Source organism: Sprattus sprattus (genome assembly GCF_963457725.1).
Source record: "Sprattus sprattus genome assembly, chromosome: 11".
NCBI lineage: Eukaryota > Metazoa > Chordata > Actinopteri > Clupeiformes > Clupeidae > Sprattus > Sprattus sprattus.
In genome coordinates, this window is record NC_137909.1 from 9,882,438 (window position 1) to 9,905,351 (window position 22,914).

The following is a 22,914-nucleotide window of genomic DNA, read 5'->3' on the forward strand; positions in this document are numbered from 1 at the left end:
ATACCTCCATTAAAGTTGGTTGAACATGTTCAGTACACTGTAAAGAAAGGGTAACATATGTTTAACAGTAATTATTCTGGTCATTCACTGTGAAAGAACACTTGACACACAGATCACACAGGTGAAAAAGGATTATCTCCAATGCCAGGGTATTGCCATGTCACACATGTCACACATGTCACACTATGCTGAAGAAACTAAAGATTGTGTCTCAATGAAAGGGGGGTGGAATATGTTCAGGACACTCCAAACACTAAATAAAATGTGTGATGAAGATGTGAATTGCGTCATTGAATGCTCTAGAATACTTTAAACATAGGCCTACACACAGGCGAAAATGCAGTATTTTGGGGGGGGGAGCGTAATGTACTTAATGTTACACCTTTCAAGAACACTGAACATAAAAAGTTTAGAGGGAAAAAAACAGTTCCTCACTTGCAATAGGATAGCACTGCAATGTATTCTCTCTAGTAAAATAAAGTGTTACATCCAATTTTCCCAGCTATTTATTGGCCCTATGAAAGACCAAAAGGTCAAAGACGTAGTGTGAAGCTACTTAGAACAATTTGGAGATGTAATAGGGGTGATATACAACAGTTAGTGAAGAGTATACATACTCAAAAAGAAAATAACACTAAGATTGATTTAACCACCACACATCAGGTATATAATCTGAGGCTGGTCAATAGAAGACATGGAACCACTATTAATCCATAATTTCCTCTTGAATTTCAACAGAGACTTCATAATAGGTATAATTAGGCATAATTTGACTACATTGGACCTATACTGAATCCAAAATAGGAGAATATAAAAAATATAAGCCTACACTGTTAATACAAATAGCACCAATACAAATATAGACAGTTTGAGAGGGTTCATGTCTGCAGAAGATATGATTTAAAGTGAAGTAAAACCTGTGCTTTCATGATGCAGTCCTGGTTATTAAAGTTTAGGTTTTTTTCAATCTTATACATAGGCCTGCCTAGTCAATGGTATCTTATAACCATTTTAAAGTAACTTCTAAACAGTACCAAATATGTATACTATATGCATTGTAATCCTGTTTTGCTCTTATAATGCAAGTGCACTGATCAAATACATTATTTTTAATATAGTTTTCAGCTACAAGTATCCTGTACGTTTAAAAGTAATTTAATATATCTCACCTTGTTTTAAAACAAGTTAATACAATGCACAGATAACACAATACTATTATAAACAATGATCTAGCAAGTAGTCAGACTCAGACTTTATACTGACAATTAGGCTACAATAGCTTTCAAACACGCTTTCAACTATTTTCCCGATAATTACGACAAATGCAACAAAACACGTTCCATAAAAAAGGTTTTTATATAACCCAGTCGATTTACAGGGCTTTTTGTTTGTAAAACCTTTCATTTGATACAAAAAACGTATTTTACTTCCTCGTTTCCTTTTACTTCCTGGGGTTATTGTGGGTTATCGTTGCTGAAAGAACGGAACTTGAGTGAAGTCATTGCTACTTCCGAGTTTTTGCACCACAGTTCCGGTGAAATTTTCATCCAGGTCCAGATTAAGAAGACTGACAGGCTACAGTCACCAATAGAATTGAAGATTACACCAAGTAACGCGCGCGCACGCACACACTCACACACACAGGGTTCCTCACGTTTTCTGTCAGAGCACTTGTTTGCTGTGCCTATGTTGCCACATCAGTCCTTTCACAAGGACAGTCATTATTTCAATTCTGTTATACATTCCCTGCTGGGAAGCAGGAGACCTACTGCAATATTTCGACACCTTTGGAAGCTTGAAGGATATGCAATGTGAATTCAAGTTAGGGGTAGAATATTGGATTATACTGTGTACTGTAAGTGTATGTTTGACCATGTGTATGCATATGTGAGAGAGCAAAAGCAAAATGTATCATACATATGCTGTCTAATTGTATTGTATAATAATGAATGTTCATTCCTCTTTGAAGCTGTTCGCTAACAATTTATTTGAGCTCTACGATTGATAGGGTAGAACAATGTCAGAGAGCTCATTACATCAGTGGTGGTCCGTCAGGGCCTTCAAGGCCTTCTCTGCTGGCCTAAACATCATCAGAAAATAAATGTAATAAAATACATTTAATTTTAATATTTTCTTTTCATAAATATGTATTAAATTATTCCCCATAGTCCATTATCTTCATTTCATAGCTCCCAGCGTTGTTAATTTATGTAAGAGCTTTCATCCAATCATATTTCAGCTATCATGTGTTGCCACGCTCCTAGAAATCTTCCCCGAGAACAGAAATCTTCCCTGAGGCCTTCAGAATTCACATTGAAGGCCCGTGTACATCTGATTGGTTATCACAACTGGCTGTTTCAGTTCATTTAAGTTGAATGAACTGAAACAGACAGTTGTGACAACCAATCAGATTTCGAGTTGGCGACACTGGGCCTTCTAGAAGGCCCGAAAGATCCGAACGTCCTTTGATTGGATACTGAGGCAGACCGGTGCAGTGCTTCAGTGCTCAGTTTAGCTGGCTAAACGACGTACATCGGTTTCAATGCTTATTTAGTACTAATACTTTAGTAGTAATACTTATAGGAGCGTGCAGCTAAGGTTGTGACAGAATACCCCCTCTGACGAGCAGCTCCAGATGCTCTAGAATGTTGACCGGGGGGGGCGGCCTCGGTTGCGTGGAGCAGGACAGTCAGGGCAGCTCCGGTGAAATTCTGCTTTGAACATGGGGTCCAGGATGTCATTAGACGCCACCCAAGATCGCTCCTCTGGACCATACCCCTCCCAATCAACGAGGTATTGGAGTCGGCCAGCTCTCCGTCTCGAGTTCAGCAGTGCTCTCACAGCATATGCAGGTTCTCCATCAACATTAAATACTGGAGGTGGAGTGTCCAGGGGCTCTGCCTCCTGCAGTGGACCTGGAACCACCGGCCTAATGAGGGAAACATGAAATGAGGGTGAGACTTTGAACTGTGATGGTAATTGCAGGCGATATGTTACCCTTTATTGTTACCCGTTTATTTGTTTTAGGATCTTGAATGGTCCAATGAAGCGTGGCCCAAGCTTTCTGCATGGCTGGCGGAGATTGATGTCCTTTGTGGATAACCACACTCTCTGGCCTGGATGGTAGGTTGGAGCCTCTCGGCGATGGCGGTCGGCTGCCTCCTTATGCCTCTTGATGGCCCTCTGGAGGTGAACGCGAGCTGAAGACCAGACATCATTGCTATGAGTATACCACTCCTCTACTGCTGAAACTTCAGTACTGCTTGGATTCCAAGGGAAAAGTGGTGGTTGAAAACCCAAAAAGCATTGAAATGGTGTCAAACCGGAAGAGGAGTGCTTGAGTGAGTTTTGAGCGTATTCTGCCCAGGGGAGAAATCTACACCAATCACCCTGCCTGTCCTGACAGTAGCTTCGGAGGTACCGCCCGAATTCCTGGTTTAACCTCTCCACCTGACCATTAGACTGCGGGTTATGACCTGAGGTCAGACTCACCGTGACCCCCAGCCTCTCCTTGAAGGCCCGCCAAACCTGTGAGGTGAACTGAGTGCCCCGGTCAGAGACGATGTCTTCAGGGAGGCCAAAACGTCTGAAGACATTGTGGAATATGGCCTCGGCAGTCTGGAGAGCTGTGGGGATACCCGACAGAGGAACAAGACAGCAACCCTTTGAAAATCTGTCCACTATAACAAAAATTGTGGTATTACATTCAGATGGAGGCAGGTCCGTGACAAAATCTATGGACAGATGGGTCCACGGGCGCTGAGGTAAAGGCAGTGGCCCCAGGGTGCCTGCAGGTAGGTGTCGGGGAACCTTTGATTGAGCACAAACACTACACGACTGAACATGAGACTGGACATCCTTTAGGGTAGGCCACCAATACTGAGAGGATAGCAGCTGTTGTGTGCGAGTGGTGCCAGGGTGACCCGTGCCAAGAGATGTGTGCGCCCAGGTAATGAGACGACTGCGCAAAGAATCAGGCACGTAGACCCTGTTCGGAGGGCATTCAGGTGGTTTTGGGTCCTGAGCTGAAGCCTCCAGGAGCTCTCTCTCCAGATCCCACCGAATGGGGGCTACAATACAGGTGGGAGGGACAATGGTGTCAGGATGTGGTATTGCTTCAAACATGCGAGAGAGTGAGTCGGCTTGTCAGGGGTTGAGCCGCTTGGCTGTGCGGATATATTCCAAATTTTTGTGATCTGATGCCATGCCCAGCTTGGCCGTGCTGGGTGTGCCGCATTAAAACCCTGTTGGCTGTCCTGTCCCTCCGATCCACGATCTTGTCTGGCATATGTGGCTAGATGGCAGATGATTGGCGGGACAGTATAAAAAGAGTTCCTGATGTGAGCTTGGGGGCGGCCTCTTTCTCAGACTGACTCTTTTGCACAGGTCTGCCAGACTTTTCCCCGGAGCTTACTCTTTTGGCCTTCTACCACTATACATACATTATACTGATCTGCACGACATTGAACTTTACTTTCTCTTGCCTCTCATTCACTGACTTTTGTAAGTATTTTCATTTAATCAGTTAATAAATTATCTTTTGTTTTAAACCTTTACTCTGTGTGGTCTCCCCATTTTATGTTACCTCCACATCGAGCCATGTGGTCCTAACATATGGGGGCTCGTCCAGCCACTTGATCCTGGAAAAAAGAAGTCCATGAGTGGACCTTTTGGGTATGTTTGTTTTGGGGAGTTCCACATTTGAATTAAGTTAAAAAAAATAATTTAACTTAATTTTGGGTGAACTTGGGGCGATTTAGTCCAGCCAGTTTTTTTTGTGTTTTGCTTTGTTTTAACAAAATATGGTTGTGCTGGTGGAACTGGACGACAAAGTAAAGAGCAAACTTTTCCCATTTAGAGCGCTCAGGCGTTTAGGTTCCAGAGACTGAGTCTGGGCTGGAGGTCACCGCCGTGGAGTAAGGCTGAATTGACTGTTGTTGGGATAGCTGGTTCTCCAGCGGTATTGGTGGGTGAATTGTTTTTCACTAATCCCCAGCTCTCGGGCTCAGTCAGAAGATAGGTTAGTTAGTCGGTTAGGGAAAATGTTTTGTTGTTGTCCAGTTGCATGAGTTGCACCATTGTAGGTTTGTTTGTGGTTGTAAAGTTGACCTGAGAAGACTATAGTGGTGCAGTTAAGTCGTTGATCGTTGTTTGGTGGCCTTTGTGTAATTACAGAATGAATACGCTGGACGAATTTTTGTCTGAGCCGTCGGAGGCTTTGTTTTTAGCGTTGACGAAGGATCAGTTGATTAGTGTGGCGAAGCACTATTCGATTGAGGTGACTTTGCCGAGTTCAGCCAGGAAGACACAGCTGGCAGGGTTTATTCATGAACTGTTGATAGATAGGGAAGTGCTGTCAGCTGCGAAGCCGCGGCGGCGTGTCGATCAGGAGGCATCGGGGGTTGAAGATGTTTCCCAGGCTAAGTCGAGGGAATTATCATTTGATCAACAAATGCAGATGATGAAACTGCAACATGAACATGAATTGCAAAAGAAAGTGATGGATGCTCAAGAGAGAGAAAAAGATCGTTGTTTGGAGGTAGAAAAGATCAAAAACTTTGATAGAGAGCGCAATGTTGAGCGTACCAGGCTGCAGCTGGCAGCTGAAGGAAAGCTCGTTAGACCTTCTACGCAAACTGGCCTGGCTGGCATGTTTAAATTCATTCCGAAATTCGATGAGCGTGAGCCTGATGTATTTTTTTCGCTGTTTGAACATGTTGCGGATGATTTGAACTGGAGCGATGAGGAGAAGACACTTTTATTGCAAACCGTTTTAGTTGGTTGTGCGCAAAAGGCATTTGTGGCTTTACCTTCTGCAGAAAGAAAAGTGTATACATGTGTTAAAGATGCTGTGTTAAGAGCGTACAAATTAATACCTGAAGCTTATAGACAGCGTTTTCGCTCTTTGAAACAGGCAGATAGACAAACCCATGCTGAACTTGCAAGAGACCTCACCAGTAGTTTCACTCGCTGGTTGACTGCTGAGGGTGTTAGTTCATTTGATGCTTTGCGCGACCTTATGATTTTAGAACAGTTGAGGAATACTTTGTCGGATAAAATTGCCACTTATATCCACGAACATCAAGTAACAACGGCAGCAGAGGCCGCTGTTCTTGCTGATGGTTATGCTCTGACGCATAAGTATTCGGTTCGGGAGTGCACTTCGCGTTATGACATGAATTGGAGGGAGCGTCGCCCTAGCCTTTCAAATGCGGGTCCTCCTGGGAGGTATGACCGGTTACACCAGTTACTAGAAACTATTCCCGAGAGTTAAATGCAGATACAACATGTAATTACTGCACTGAGCCAGGTCACTGGAAGTCAAATTGTCCGATTTTGATGGAGCGTAATAAGAAGAAAGGTGACGGGTGCAAAGTGGGCCTCTGCTCATCTTCAATTCGTGTTGTACGTTCAAGGTTGACTCCGTTCACTAGAGAAAAAACTTTGGTTCGTGAAAAATGTACACAGGTCATCGATAGAGATTTGGGAAGCATGAAGGATGACAAAAACGAGGAAACATTTGCTTCCGAAGTTGCGAAGTATGCTCCGTTTGTCACCGAGGGGTTTGTCTCGCTGGTCGGAGACTATCGTCGAATTCCGATTAAGATCCTGCGCGATACTCGCACATCGGAAAGTTTCATTTGCAAATCTGTATTGCCTTTCTCCTCCGATTCAGATACGGAGAGTTGTGTATTAATTCAGGGAATTGGCCTGCAGTCATTTTGAGTGCCGTTGCACAAAATTCAGTTGTTTTCTGGTTTCGTGAATTGTGAAGTAACCATTGCAGTGCGTCCATCTCTGCCAATAGATGGAATTGATCTGATCGTGGGGAATAATTTAGGTCGTGATTGTGTTTTTCCAGATCAGGTATCATGTCCATCTGTAGTTAAGACTAAGGTTACATCACCATCTGAGTCAAATAAGGGTCTGAAAGTTTTTTCAGAAGTTTTCACTGCTAGCGCTTTGACGCACGAATTTGCGCCTGCACAGGCTGCTCAACCGTCTGAGGTATCTAAGAAAACGTCGGCTCGGGTGTTTATTCCACAGTTTCAAGCACCTTTGTCTCGTCGTGACATTGTTGTGGCTCAGAAAAACGACCAGAGTGTTCAGAAATATTTTGCCTTGTCTGGAGAGGACAGGAATTTGGATTCTGGGCACTTTGTGCTGGAAGGTTTGTTGTTTAGAAGGTGGTCACCGACTGCTGATACTGAGGTGGCAGATCAGGTCATGCAGGTTGGGATGCCTACAATCTTTTTGCGAAGTAGCACTGAAAACGGCTAAAAAGAAATCAAAGAGTTTAAATAATAATTTAAAAAAAAAGGCCTTTGGATGCTCCAACATGTCAATGTTGGTGGTGGGTTGCACCCTGTGTTTTTTTTTCGACCACAACCCCCTCATTATCTTTTTGTCACTCTTTCTACAGCTGTATGGACAGTCTTCTAGGCACATAAAGGGGTCTGGGAACGAAATGGCTAATTCTTTGTCATTGGCTCTTGATGAGTGTTAGGGGTGTCTGTTTTTTCCTCTTGTCTCAGGTCTTCCTATTCCTTAAATTGCTATCCTGGCGCCAGGATCTGCTGGGTGGGAGGATTAAGAGGCTGCGGGTGAGAATGGAAATTTCTGCTGGTGGTTGGTGGTTTGAGTGTGTGTGTAAGTTAGTTTTTGCTTGTTGTAAGAATTGGGTGTTGAGCATTATACAGAGTCCCCTGTAAGGGCCTCTGTCTTGTGGGGGGAGTGATGTCATGCCCAGCTTGGCCTTGCTGGGTGTGCCGCATTAAAACCCTGTTGGCTGTCCTGTCCCTCCGATCCACAGGGGGAGCCCTCTTGTCTGGCATATGTGGCTAGATGGCAGATGATTGGCGGGACAGTATAAAAAGAGTTCCTGATGTGAGCTTGGGGGCGGCCTCTTTCTCAGACTGACTCTTTTGCACAGGTCTGCCAGACTTTTCCCCGGAGCTTACTCTTTTGGCCTTCTACCACTATACATACATTATACTGATCTGCACAACATTGAATTTTACTTTCTCTTGCCTCTCATTCACTGACTTTTGTAAGTATTTTCATTTAATCAGTTAATAAATTATCTTTTGCTTTAAACCTTTACTCTGTGTGGTCTCCCCATTTTATGTTACCTCCACATCGAGCCATGTGGTCCTAACACAAAAGGCTGTTGCGCCCCCTCCAGCCAGTGACGCCACTCTTCCAGGGCAATCTTGATGGCCAGTAGCTCCCTATTACCCACATCGTAATTTCTCTCAGCCTGGGTCAGCTTCCTGGAGAAGTAAGCACATGGGAAGAGTTTAGCAGGATTACCTTGACGTTGAGACAGGATGCCGCCTACCCCCACCTCTGAGGCATCCACCTCTACAACAAAAGGAAGCGCAGGGTCAGGATGCTTCAGTAGAGGGGACGATGTGAACCTTGTTTTGAGAGTTCTGAATGCCTCCTCTGCTTCAGGTGACCAGGAAAAAAGACGAAGAGATCCTTTCAGGAGAGAAGTCAGAGGAGCCGCTACAGAACTGAAATTCCTAATAAACCTGCGGTAAAAATTAGTTCCTTTGTAGTTTTGGGCCTCGGCCAGTTCAGAACAGCCTGCACCTTTTCCTCATCCATCTGCACTCCCTGCGAATTCAACACGTAGCCTAGGAATGTGATGGAAGACTGATGGAAGAGACATTTCTCAGCTTTGACAAAGAGGTCATGCTCAAGCAGTCTGTTAAGTACTGCCTTCACATGTTTTACATGATCCTGAACATTGTCTGAGTATATAAGAATGTCATCAATATAAACAACAACAAACCTGTGGAGCATGTCTCTGAGAACCTCATTCACAAATGACCGGAACACAGAAGGAGCATTGACTAACCCATACGGTAAAACAAGGTTTTCATAGTGACCCGTGGTAGTGGAGAATGCAGTTTTCCATTCATCTCCTTCCTGGATCCTCACCAGGTTGTATGCGCTTCGCAGGTCCATCTTGGTGAAGTATCGGGCCCCACGAAGTTGTTCAAGTGCTGAAGGGACTAATGGCAGTGGGTAACGGTACTTAATCGTTATGTTGTTAAGAGCCCTGTAATCTATACAAGGACGCAAACCACCATCTTTTTTTTCAACAAAGAAAAATCCTGTTGACACCGGGGATGTGGATGGACGAATGAAACCCTGTCTCAGAGCTTCATCCACATACTCCTGCATGGAGGTGGTCTCCTTGCTGGATAGGGGATAGATCCGGGCACATGGTAGCGGTTCCCCTGGCAGGAGGTCAATTGAGCAGTCCCATGGCCGATGAGGTGGCAGCTGTGTGGCCCTCGCCTTACTGAAAGCTTCAGTAAATGTTGATATTCAGGTGGGATATTGACGCCACCTACCTCTGGACTTTCAATAGATGTAGAAGCACACTGCATTTGCAGACACCGATCCTGACAAGCTGGGGACCAGGCAAGCACCCTGCTGTTAGACCAGGAGATATGAGGATCATGCTGGCGAAGCTATGGCAAACCTAGTACTATGGGATGGACAGGTGAGTTAATAACAAAAAAACTCAGGGTTTCCTCGTGAATGTGATCAATGGTGAGTTGTAAAACCTGCGTCTTCTCAGTCACTCTTCCTGAGCCCAGTGGTCGACCATCAATTGCATTCACCCGTAAAGGAGGGGTACATTGAGTTCTTGGAATCTTCAAAGAACGTACAAAATCCTCCGCAATGAAATTACCAGCAGCACCAGAATCAATCATGGCTAGACCAGGGTAGTGACCAGTTCCCCATCTTAAAGTTACTTCTATATTGAATAGTTCAGGCATTGTATTAATGGAATCTCTGCTTACCCTGGCGGACCCTTGTGACTCTTGGTGTTGAGGACGGCGGCTACAGGTTGCTATTAGGTGACCGGACTCCCCACAGTACAAACAGGCCGCTGCGCCTCTGGCGCTCCCTCTCCTCTGGGGTCAGGCGTGTGTGGCCTATTTCCATCGGCTCGTAGGTTTGCGGAACCTGAGGTGACTCACAATTGATGTATGAACGAGGCCTTGGAAGTCCTCTTGTTCTTATGAGGTTGTCCAGACGTATGGCTAATGCCCCTAGCTGGTCCAGAGTTAAGGAATCATTTAGACAGGCTTGCTCAGATTGAATCTCAGGTCTTAGACCACGTCGGTAGACGGTAAGGAGGGATTGCTCATTCCAACCACTTCTGGCTTCAAGGATCCTGAAAGACAAAGAATAATCAGCTACTGAGCGATCTCCCTGATTTGGCTTCAGTAGCTGCTCCCCGATTTCCAATCCCTCAGCTGGATGTTCAAACACGGCCTTGAAAAGTGCTTCGAATGAGGCAAAATCCTTGATGTGTTCTCCATCTTGTTCCCATAGTGCAGTAGCCCACTCCAAAGCTTTTCCAGTTAGAAGAGAAATTATAAAAGCTACCTTGGATTCATCAGACTGGAAATTCCTTGGATTCTGAACCATGTACAATGAGCACTGAAGTAGGAAACCTCAGGCATTTGGGCTTCCATCAAACCTCTCAGGTTTCACCAGGGAACAATCTCGCTGAGGAGCAGGCTGAGGTGGAGGTGGTGGGCGAGCAGACAACTCCTGGATGGTAGTAGTCATCTGGTTTAGTTGGTCACGTTGTTGGCCTAGTAACTGACCCTGAGCGGTGATGGCTTCACGAAATCCTTGTGCCTCGGCTGCATCCATGCTTTGGTGTGTAACTCTGTCACAAATTGGAGACTTGAAACAAGAAATAGGATGCAAACGCTCAAGGCATGTTTTACTTAAATAAATCAAAGTGCCACGATGGGCAAACAAGGCAAAGTTCACAGGACTGGAGAACACAGCATGTCTAACGCCCGACTCACATTGTTGCGTTGGAATGCGTTGATCCAACCGAAGGCAGAGGAGGAGTCTGGCGCATGGGGTTCTGTTGATATCGGAGACCTTATAGTGAGATTGACAGGTCATCAAACCAATCAAGTCACTAGCAAGCTTTCCCCTTTCAGTAGTAGCATGCTATCATTAGACAGGGTGCTCAGAGACCTCGCAAAGACTATGATACGTATTTTTCAGTTACAATAAAGGGGTTTTTACATTGTACAGTGTCTATTTCTCGGTAACTTTTAAAAAATCTAACCAAAAAAAAGTCAAACAACCAACTTGTAGGTACAAATACGACCATCTACGGAGTTTGGCAGCCATCTTTTTTTATTGTTGAGTTTGCCGCTCTGTAGACGTGAGCATATACGGGATAGGATTGGCTAGCGCCTGTGCTGTCAGTTATGCATGAAAGGCAATATGATTGGCTGACGCATGCATTGCCTCTCGAAAAGTTCAAGCTTCTTCAACTCTTGCCGCAAGCAAAGCATGAAACGCAACGCACGCGAACCAAACGGAGCCACAATTCAGTTCGGCAAAGGATGATGTCACCCCATGCAAAGTGAATGGGGATGCGTTAACCCTGACGCATCAACGCCTTCCAATGCAACAATGTGAGTCGGGCGTTACTGTTCACAAACAATTACACACAAAGACAAAGGAAAAGTCCAAAGCTTACATAGGAGCTTAATTAATACATTCAGGTGAGAACTAAACTAATTAACACAATGGCTAGAGGGGAGAACTAAACCTAATTAACATATTGCCTACAGGTGAACCAAACATCGAGGAAGCCAAACATCGAGGAAAAACGAAGTAGTGAGGGAAATACTAAACACAGGAGAGGATGAACGGGCTGGAGTAGCATATGGAGCAAGAGCAGGAACAGAAACAGAGGAGCGTGCAGCTAAGGTTGTGACAGATGGCTGCTTGTTTCAAATGGTCTTTTAGGATTTGAAGGTGGCTGTATGTAATGAAACTGTCATCGTCCCAAGCTTAATATAAAGAAATATTTCTGGTTTGGGAGCTTTACAGGAGAGACTCCTGATTTGTAATTTCTTTATGTTTCAAAAACATTTTGAAAACAGTGTTCTGTCAGCCTTCACCTGGAAGCAAAACATTTTGTCCGTAAATACACTGGAAACCTATTGTTTTTACTTTTACTGACTTCAGCTTTTAGCAGTTGCAGAGTCAGTGTATGAGTCTCTTCTCTAAGAACTGAATATAGATGTCTGGATCATCAGTAACTTTGGCCTGTAGTAACAGGAAATTAAGCTGATGTGGAGGAAGATATGGGGAGAAGTAGAGTGCAATTTAGAATGCAGTGGAGGAAGAGAGGAGTACATACTGTATGTGTGTGAAGGCAGCTCGAACACCATCACATTATCAGTCTTACATAGTTATGATGTATGACTTTTTGAGTCATGAAGTACAGTTGCTAGTCAGAATACTTTGTCATTTAAGGTCATCACATATGTACAGTACTACCTGCACAGCTGAAGTATGTCTCGTATGGCTATGTGCTTACAAGTAGCAGATGGTAGTGCATCAGGTGGCTACAGAGGAGCAGAAGGATCTTGTAGGATTACAGCGGCTACTCCCAGGGTGCCCCCAGGGTGCATTTCACTCTTCAGTAAAGGTCACACATCATTGTGTCACGCCTCAGAAGATTTTATGTTATAAAAAGCTACACTATTTAACACATGCACAAATGGACTTTCTCCTAAAACAAAAAAAACCCTGTTGTATGTTTTGGGACGTTTAAAGCTGCAGTCCACAACAGCCTATCAAGTTACACCTCTCCTTTCTGTGCTTCTGAAGCACCGTGTTGATTGGCTCTGATCATTAAAGGTTTAGTCTATGCCACTGCCTTTCTTTCCCATTAAAGCAAACACTGAACATGCTGCTTAGAGGACCGTGAGGAGCAATTCGCTGAATTGGACAAAAAGTGTATGGGTTTAGAATCGCAAACTGCACCTAAGTTGTAAAATGAAGGGGTTCAGTGCATGACTCATATGAGTTCTTGGTAACAATGAATATTAAAGAAACACTATGTTTCAACAATCAACTGACTTGCCTTGCAGACACCAACAGCACCATAAGGAAAAGGTCTGTTACAAACCTATGGGAATTCTTGCATGATAAATCTATGGTAAAGAGCTTGCATAGACATTTCATACTGAAATGGCATAATGCTCTTCAACATGCAAGATAGGTCATATATAACACATACTGTATATCTTTTTTATGCAACTGTATGTGACAGGAGACATAATTATGTTTTAACACACGGTTATCTTATGTAATTATGAACATACATGAATTTCCATGTGGGGCAGTACGGTTGGTACTAATAAAAGCGATCTTCCATGCAAGCTGATGTGTTTTTATGATCTGTTTATGCTATAAACACATTTATAATATTTTCACTGGGTTTCTGAACCAGAGCACAAACCTAGAGAACAGCCTGTGCAGCTAGGGGGAATACATGCCCTCTACATGACCATCAATCATAAAAACCTTTACAATGGTAAAACCTTGCAAACCTTGCAACCTAGCCTACTCTAAGCCTGAACACTGTTTCTTTTAGCCATTTACACTAACTCCCAATGTAGGAAAATGCATTATTGTTGTTAATAAGAAAATAAATGTGTACACGTAGGCAGAATGAAATCCATGCGTTTATTTAAATTGTGCCATACAAAATGTTTCTTATTTTTTTATTCTCTAAATTGCATGTTCAGATAAAGATCTACAATGCAGTCCAAAACAGACGGACCAAAAGAATTTCAAATGGCGTCTACAAAAAAAATGCACATTGAAATATAAATGAAGGAGGGTTAAGTCCTTTGTTGCAATTAAAACATACCATATTGGCATAACAATAACAACAATCATAACAATAATCATTATAATAGCCCAGGCCCGCCGTCAAGGGGGGGTCAAAGGGTACAGATGACCCTACCTCAAGGCCCGGGGGGGGGGGGGGCATGCAAAAGTCTGATTAAAAAGTGTGTGAGAGAGGAGAGCTGTTTCACCGTGCTGAAAGGGAACATGCGTTGTGCATTATGGCCAGTCAACAATCTGTGTGCTGGGGAGAGAGGTTTGGAGATCATTTTGTCCCCGGGCCCAAGCAAGACAAACGGCGGGCCTGTAATAGCCACAAATGGCTTTGGTCCAGGGCTGCTAAAATCTACAGTTTGCGTGTCTGAAAAGAAGCCCTCTACTGGCCTTCTAGTGGTGAATCCTGGAGCAGGCAGCAGCTATGTGAAGGTAAGTGCACAGGCATCCACTTCAGCACCAGATGATTGAGATAACCTGTGCATCGTTATAAACTCAGAGTGCAGTAACACTCTTTAGCCTATAGGTGAAGCTGTAACGTCACACTAAACTGAGAGTGCAGTGACTTACTTCAGCCTGCAGGTGGCAACCAAACAGCTTGTGCTAGAAAAGGACAAGTGTCCCCTCCACACTGCAACCCCAATTTCCTAGTTAAAAACCCAGGATTGGTATTGCGCCATAGTATTACGAATGCAACCATGCCATAAACGCTTCAGGTTAAAAGCCTCAAGTTAAAAAATGATAGCACTTATTCTGCCTTAGCATTCAGGCTACATAGATGGAGATAGATGAACTCCCAGCTAGCAACAACAAATGCAAGTAAATGTAACAGGGTTCAGGGTTCCCACCCCTTTTCACTGACATTTCAAAACTTTCCCATGAATTTTCAAGAACCCTTAAAGAAATTTCCACAGCCTTTAAAATCCCACAAGTACAAATTGCATATTTTACTCTTCAGGATGGTCCAAATTATTAAAAAATAAAACAACCTGTTCCCTTCCTTATGACAAAATCAAATTGCACAGTTTTTTCAAACATTTCTTTGAATTTTATGATTTTTCCAAGCCTGGAAAATGGGATTTTACAATTCCTTGACTTCTGTAGGATTTCCATGACCGTGGGAACCCTGATGTAAGTAAGGCACAGCCCTGGGGCCAAACACCAGTGGCATTCTGTCTGGCTTAAGTTTGCCAAGCTTCATCCTTCACAAGGTTGAAAGTGACTTTTCCTTTTTTACTCTTTTCGGAAAGGAAGTTAGCATACAATTAGCACTGGGCTAGTGTGAATAAGAAACATCCTCCTAACTTAAAATGTACTAACCACAGGATCGCTATTAGGGATGATGGGTTAACAGTCATTTTTTAAATGACATGGGACAGGACAGCATACACAGGGAAAATAATATGCAGTAAACAGAGAAGAATAAGGTCATGTGGTGAGGAGTGAACTGGCACAAAATTATAACAAGCAAGACCTAGGGTTACAGTCCTCAATCCTGGTGAAAGGTTGTTGATATATGAGCTCAGCCAATCAAATAAACCCCTCCCTTCCGTGCTTCTGAAGCAATGTTGTTGATTGGCTGGAATAGTTTATGGCTTGGTCCAAGCCACTTTGTTTGATTCCCATTTATAGTGTACAAACACCAGAGTTTTTTTGAGCACAGAATGAACAGCTAGTGGACTATAAGGAGCAATTAGCTGAATTTGACAAAAATTTGGATTAGAATCGGGCACTGTACCTTTACACAATAACCATAAATAACAAAGTCAGCTTTGCGTCAAGCCAGACGAGTAAGAGCAAACTGCCCCCATATGCCTGCTTCTGTCAGTGTGATGGAGGTGTGTCGTTCATACGGGACGTAAGATCAGAGGTGTTCAACACATTCTCATCAGGAAAGCCTCAGGACACTGCTTTTCTGACTCAGCTAGGGAAGAGGAATGACCGTTTTGGCATCGAAGCCTGATGTTTCCTTTCATTTTATACTGCATTTACACAAAGCACAAACACCACGCTCTCTATCATGCAGAATAACGCTCAGTCTTTTTAAATTAACTCCATTAAGGTAGGTTCATGACAGAAGGTGTGTTTATAAATATAAACTGACTCAAAAATCAGAGCAGTGCAGTTAGAAAAAGTGGAGCCTTAAAACATCAGCAATACAGTATACCAAAAATCAATTAGTAGATCATCTTAAGGAAGAGTTTGCTAGTAGTAAACATGATAATGTAAGGGATTGTTATATGAAAGACAAAGCAAGCCCTGATTATAAAATTCATTATGGGTAGCTTGGTAAACTATGCTAGCTAATGCTAGCTACACAAACTTCTGAATGCTATCAGTAAACTTTTAATAACTAACAGAGATGGAATACATTTGTTGAATAAGTTAAATCGCAAAGAAAACAGAACCCATGCCTTAACCTGCAGAGAGTGAAGCCCTGTCAATTGAAGAGTATGAGCCTGCCACAAAATCCCAAAGGTTCAACGCCTGACTAAAATAACATTGCTCCCTAATCGATCCCAAGGGTTACAATCCCTGACCTAATACAATTATTCCTCAATCCAAGGGCTTTCCAGACTGGCAGTTCAGTCCCAATGCGACTATTGCTTGTTAGAAAATGTTTAACCATACTGTGAACTGTACCTAACCTCACCTGGATGAGGTAGTCTGAGTTTGGTTACAATCCAACCCAAACTCTCACCCAATTAGCATAAGCGAGGATGCAGTTCGAACGTGGGTTAGAGCTCAAGGCAAGTGCTAACATCAGCAGTGGTGAAAATGAACGAACAATGTATAATGGGTAGAGCAAGAAACTGTTGAAATTACAACATAGATTTTGCAATACAGCCTTCAGTGTTTATAGGATTTCTTCATGTCTACAGCTCTATTTTGGCACCCCTCTTTAATAAGCAAGTAATAAACATATATGGAGGCTTACTTGAGGGCCTAACTCACAACAAACAGAGCTCTGCTCCTGGTAGATGAAGGAGTTGCTGGGTGATGAGGAAGTTGCCAGGGTGATGAGTATGTTGCTGGGGAATGAGGATGTTGCTCGGTGATGAAGGAGTTGTAGGGTGATGAAGGAGAATTGCTGAGTTATGACTGATTTGCGTTGGTTGTTGGATGTTGAGGATGTTCAGGATATTGGTGATAGTTGTTGGACATTGGTGAGTAGTGAGTTGTTGGGTGTTAAGCATGGTCACGATGTTGGGGAGAGGTGTGAGAGAGTTGTGTTTAAGATATTGTGTTGAGGGAGTTGGGTGTTAGAGGTGTTGTTGGTCAACTGCTGAGGGAGTTTGTTGAAGGAGTTAAGTGTTATCTGTTGAGGGTATTTTTATGTGTAGAGTGTGGAAGGAGGCATAAGTCAAGAGCATTTTTACATGTTGTGTGTGTACTTCAGTGGAAGTTGTGTTGTGTTGAGGGAGTTGTACATCTAGGCAGGGGGAGGATAAGACTCCTGTTTCACAGGCACTTCAGAGACTGACAAACAATTACTATTCTGAAATCAATATATAAATATATTACCGTAGAAAGACAGGTAGCATTACAAATATAACAGTGAGGTGAAATAAAGGTGAAGAGGGCAGTTCTGGGCTGTTTGCTCGGTGCTGAAAAAATCCTTGAAAAAAAAAAAGATAAAAGCTTTTTTCAAAAGTGCCCAGTAAAGGAGCAGGAGTGTTTGGGGAGTGATACACACGATGCACACACAATCACACTCTTTAAGGAGTAGTGTTTGGGGAGTGACATACACAACAGGCACACAATCCACAAAGCCAAGCACACTTATCTAGCCATGAAATTAAGTAGAATGTCCATTTGTCAAATGTATGTGATCCCTGTCTATAACATAATGCATGAGGCAACAATAGCAATAGGAAGACTTTACATAGAAAGGTGTATGAACTTCTGTGTGCATTCAAGTACACACACAGACACACACACACTATCTTTCTATGTTACACACAGACCTTCTGTATCTATCTCTCATACACTCACAAACACACACACACACACGGACACACACACATACGGACACACACACGGACAGACTCACACTGACATACTGCAGACCCCTAGGTTAAGTGCAGACCAAGGACAGAGGCAGGTTAATAACGAGAAGCAGAACTGGGGCTAGAGATTCCTGAGAGGAGAGACACGCCATCCTCCTGAGAGAAGAGACACTCCACCCTCTTGAGAGGACAGACACACCACCCTCCTGCCACTCCACACCCCTTAGAGGAGAGACACTCCACTACTTAACCCTGACAGCAGAGACACTCCAACCTCCTGTGAGCAGAGACACTCCACTATCCTCAGAGTGGAGATTTGCCACCCTGTTTGTTCAAACCATGAGAAAGGGATCAGTGTGCAGTCCCCAGGAGAGCCCTGTGTGCTTTGGAGCTTTTGTATTTAGATTTAGTAGTGCTGTTCCCATCAGGTCTCAGTTGGGCTGATCTGTCACTAAAGACACCCCCCTCCCGCATACTCACACACAGGCGCACACACACACACACACACACACACACACACACACACACACACACGCAAGGCTATGTGTCACTAGGCTCCAGTTCCTCCTGTCCTGTCCGCTCCCCCGCGTGCTGAGGGGACTGGGGGTCTTGTGTGCAAAGCGTATGACTCTGGCTGTTCTTGTTCTTGTTCTCTTCTCTGTGCTCTTCCTCCTCCTCCTCTTCCTCTTCCTCCACACTGCCGCTCTCCTTCTCAGTGTCTGTCTCGCCATCCTCCTCCAATGTGAGCTCGAAGTGGAACCGGTCCCCGGGCCGTGTGTGTGGGGGCGAGGGGCTCTGGGGGATGGCGTTCTGGTACCAGTCCCGGTTATCCTGCAGGGTGTCCAGCAGCTCCTGAGCGTCGGGGTGCACCAGGTCCGCCCACGTCTCCCACAGCGGGTGCACAATGTAGTCTATAAACCCCACCTGCACATAAGAGCAGGTTAGTATGTGTGTGTGCGTGTGTGTGTGTGTGTGTGTGTGTGTGTGTGTGTGTGTGTGTGTGTATGTGTGTATGAGTGTGTGTGTATGTGAGCACCTGGCTCTTCTCGACTGAAGCGATGAGCTTGTCACACATTGCGCTTATCTCCATGCTGTGCTCCCTCTCTCGGTCTCCCTGGCTGAAGAACTCCTGCATGATGCGGTCGGTCCACTGGCGGTACAGTTCCAGGGGCTTGGAGGGGTTACTCAGGTCGGCACAATGAACCATGTTCTGCAGGACCTGAACGTGAGCACAAACACACTTACATGTCAGAAAAATAACACACGTACATAGACTCACTCAAAGACTAATGGCAACAGGCTCATTTGGATGTCACCTGAATATGCACAGACTCATATGAACAGACTCATATGAACTGGCTCATTAAAACAAGAACAGACTTGAGAAGAACAGAATCACTTAAATATTAAAATACTCACATGAACACGGACAAATTCAGATGAATATGAACAGGCTCATTTAAACAAAAGACTCTCATGGACAGATTCAGATGAATATGAACAGGCTCATTTAAACAAAAGACTCACATGGACCAGAGGATGTGAGCGGAGCGGGTGGTGGAGCGGGTGGTGGAGCGGAGCGGAAGAAATAGGTTGGAGCGGGTTGGAGCGCAGAGCGGTTTTAAATTCAAAGGCCGGAGCGGGGATTTCACTCCGCTCCGATTTTAACTGCTTCTAGCGGCTTACATGTAGGTGGTTCACGTAGAATAGAATGGGTTTCAATGGGAGCATCCAAGCAACCTGATTGGATAAAACGCGTCACGTGAGACCCTTCCACCCCACCCCCCCACCCCTGCAACACTGGCTCGTGTGCCCGCGAGAGAAGCAAGATGGAGTTTGGGAAGTAGGCTACTTCGAGTTATATCAGTAGGCCCTAATACATGTGCCAATGTGATCAGAACAGTTTATCGTATCGTATTCGCGCGTAGGTGTGAACATTTTCAAGGGAAACGGCTCTTGTCGTTACGTGTTTACATGTGCAAAATGTGAAGCGTTTACATTGCCTCGGGCATGCGCAAAGACCACGGACATCAACATGGATCTGCATCGTGCACAGGCAGTGTAGTGGCTTAAAGTTCCCTTCTTTCTATCAGCATATAGTTCTTAATATTTTCTTTGAATAACCACTCCCAGATGGAAAGAAAACGAGCCTACGCGTGGATGTGTTTCAACAACGGTAGAAAACTGTGTTTGCTCCGTCTTTTACTGAACTCATAATTATTTGACAGTGGTATTAGTTACAGTTGAGACACCCGAAATAACTTGCATGCGCAGCAATCCTGAGACGTGATTTTTAATTTGCACATGAATACTAACGTCTTCTTTGATCCCAGGAAATTTGAGCACACAACCCATCTCCCTTACGGAGATATTGGCGAAAGTTGTTTTACCTACTTCATTGCAAACGTCTAGTTTTGCAAACGTGTCTAGTTTTTGTGCAGTAGTGAATAGAGTCTCAGTCTACTACACCATACATAGCATATCATGTTTGTAGAAAATGATTAAGGTGAAACAAATGGCAATAAGCATATTTAAATTAAATGATTCACATTGCAAGTAAAATGGTGCGGCTGGAGCAGATACAGGGAGGGACAACGGTGCAACGGTGCGGAGCATTTTACTCCCTCGCATTCTCTCTACAAACTTCCATATAGACGCGGGGTCAGCAGGAAAATCTACTTTCCTTTTGGGAGAAACAAGGCCAGTCGTTCCCACGACTACAGCACCTTGCAAAACAAATTATATGCGTTCCAGCAACAAGTGCTGTGAGTGAGCGCTCCTTCAGTGCAGCAGGGCGCGTTATAAAAGCCAGGCGCTCTCGCCTGAATCCTGACACTGTAGATGCTATTTTATTCCTGCATAGTGCTAAGACAAATTCTAAATAGAACGAAGGTTAGGCATATCGGCAGAGGTATATTTTGGTTACATTAGGATGGCTACGTTTATAGCTTGCGTTTTGGGCGCACCACAATGCCAAGAAGTTTGTCGCGACTGTAATGGCATATTTCATTGTGGGGGTGATAGATAGCTTAAGGCTTACGAGACACGGTGTTTTCCGATGTTTTACTGAGTCCTCTCTGTCTCTATCACACACACACACACACACACACACACACACTAACGGAAGCAAAAAAGGTTTAAATTAAGTGACGATCCCTCAAATGTCGCGTCTCCCGCAAACCTGCAAGCTATGAGTCAGCATTGGAAGAAGCCTTAACGTCTCGAAGATGAAACTGCCTGGGTTATTTTGTTTCGTTAGGCTATTAGTTATATTTTAAAACAGCCAGTCATTGTAGCCTACCACTCGTGGAATAAGGAATTTCAAAGAGACGATGGAGTGATTTGACTCAGAAGTGACATTGGGCATTGGCAGCGCGAGATTTTCAGAACAAGTTCAACTTTTAGTTCAGTAACATCAACAGCTAAGAAAGAAGGTAAGAAAAATAGTCGGAAAACTTTGATTTGCAAGGGAAGCAGGCAAGTGTTGGGGTTGTTACAGTATATAGCCTACAATGTGGTGAAATTTCGGAATTAATAGGCTCCAGTGGCGTTTCCTAAATATGCTTTCTTTCATTTTGCAAAAAACAGTAGGCTATATTACCATATTAAAATGGTATACCAAATTGCGTTTTATTACTGATAAAAAATTGTAGGCCTACTAGCCTATTGGATCAGTCTCCTTTCAACAACAGGCAAGAACTTTCTAGCCTCTAACTTTCTAGCCTCCTGTCACCGTCTCCCCCCAGTCACGCACCGACTCCCCCATGACACATCGGCCTGATTTGACACGCCCTTTTCTAAGCCGAACGATAGTGGTAAACCACCTCTCTCGAAAGGCTCAGACGATCGGCGGAAAAACGAACAGTTTACATCTAGACCCCTTATACATGAGGCAATTGTAACACGTTCGCGAGTTTCTATCAGTGCAGACGCGATGTAACAGCTTTACATTGACGCATGTATAAGGGGCTACTGTCTGCATCAGAGGGAGCGGAGTTCTCCTGAAGTCAGTGGTTATCTTACATCTACCTATACCCAGTAAAAGTTACCTGTCCCAGCTAATTCTTTGAAACACCAGCGATTCATTTATTACATTTTACTCACTTTCCCTAATCATTTGTAATAAATACACCACTCTACATCGCAGTTTTCATCAGTGCCTGTTACCAACGATAGTTGATCATTTTAGCTATTTGTGCTAGTCTATCTTTATAACGTAGCTACGTTTCAGGCAGTGCTGTATGGAGTGGGCTAGATAGCTGTTTATCATACCTGGTCGTAATTGATGACTCAAAGATGACTTGTTAACTGTCCTTGTACTGTGATCACATCTTCTAGTACCTTTTTACGATATTGGAATAAGTTTACGGGTATTTATCTAAGTGTAAACTTTGTCAGTTGTAGCTTTGGGTAATCCTGCAGTTGTAGGCGATTAGCACACAAAACGTTCCTGCAAAGCGATGGGTCTGACGATAACTCAGATTTGTTTACACTTTTATTGGTACAGCAAGATAAACGTGACACTTTTCGGTCAAAAACTTGACAGCCATACTGGTTTAGGCCCATTATTATCAGCAGGTTAGGTGATATGACCGTCCGTTTGTCTGCATCATTTCGAGTAACTGAATGAGACTTGACACAACATCATTAAATCAAACGTCATATGTCCCAGGGCCCTGGCATGAAGGGAAAATTAATTACATGAAGGGAAAATGTCAGAAAATAATTTCTCCTAAAAATTTGAGCGGAGTGTGGAGCGATTTCGCCGGAGCGGCAGGAAATTTAAGATGAGCGCGGAGCTGTTTTGAGCGGAGCGCCCTGGCACAACGTTGAGCGGCAGAGCGAATGAGCGGACATCTTCCTGAGCGGGGAGCGGGAATTGCGCGGCGCTCCGCTCCGCTCACATGCTCTGACATGGACAGATTCAGATGAACAGAATCACTTGATCACTAATAGAGTGACATGGGCAATAGTTGTAGTTGTATCCCAACTGGGCATGTTTCTACAGCATGTGTAGCTATACGTAAATACCAGGTGTGTAACGGTACGAGAATTCGCCCCGAAACCGCCACAGTACGGATGTTACAGCTCGGTGCAGTTGTAGGAAGAATACGCCGTAGCGCATGTGCAAAGATTGATAAACGTAATGTGGAACCAAATTCGAGTGTGCGTTCCACTTGGAAACCAAGATGTAAGCTGT

At 43.9% G+C, this 22,914-nt stretch overlaps 1 protein-coding gene across 1 annotated transcript in view; it reads right to left on the reverse strand.

Moving 5' to 3' along the window:
* Positions 1-18,254: 18,254 nt before the first annotated feature.
* Positions 18,255-22,914, reverse strand: part of LOC308372223 (3',5'-cyclic-AMP phosphodiesterase 4D-like) — a gene marked incomplete at both ends in the record, with an annotated part of 53,171 nt that continues 48,511 nt past the window's right edge. The window contains 2 exons of the mRNA XM_080847358.1: positions 18,255-18,638; positions 18,751-18,933. Coding sequence (XP_080703484.1) covers positions 18,255-18,638; positions 18,751-18,933 — 567 coding nt within the window. The remainder of the gene's footprint in view (positions 18,639-18,750; positions 18,934-22,914) is intronic.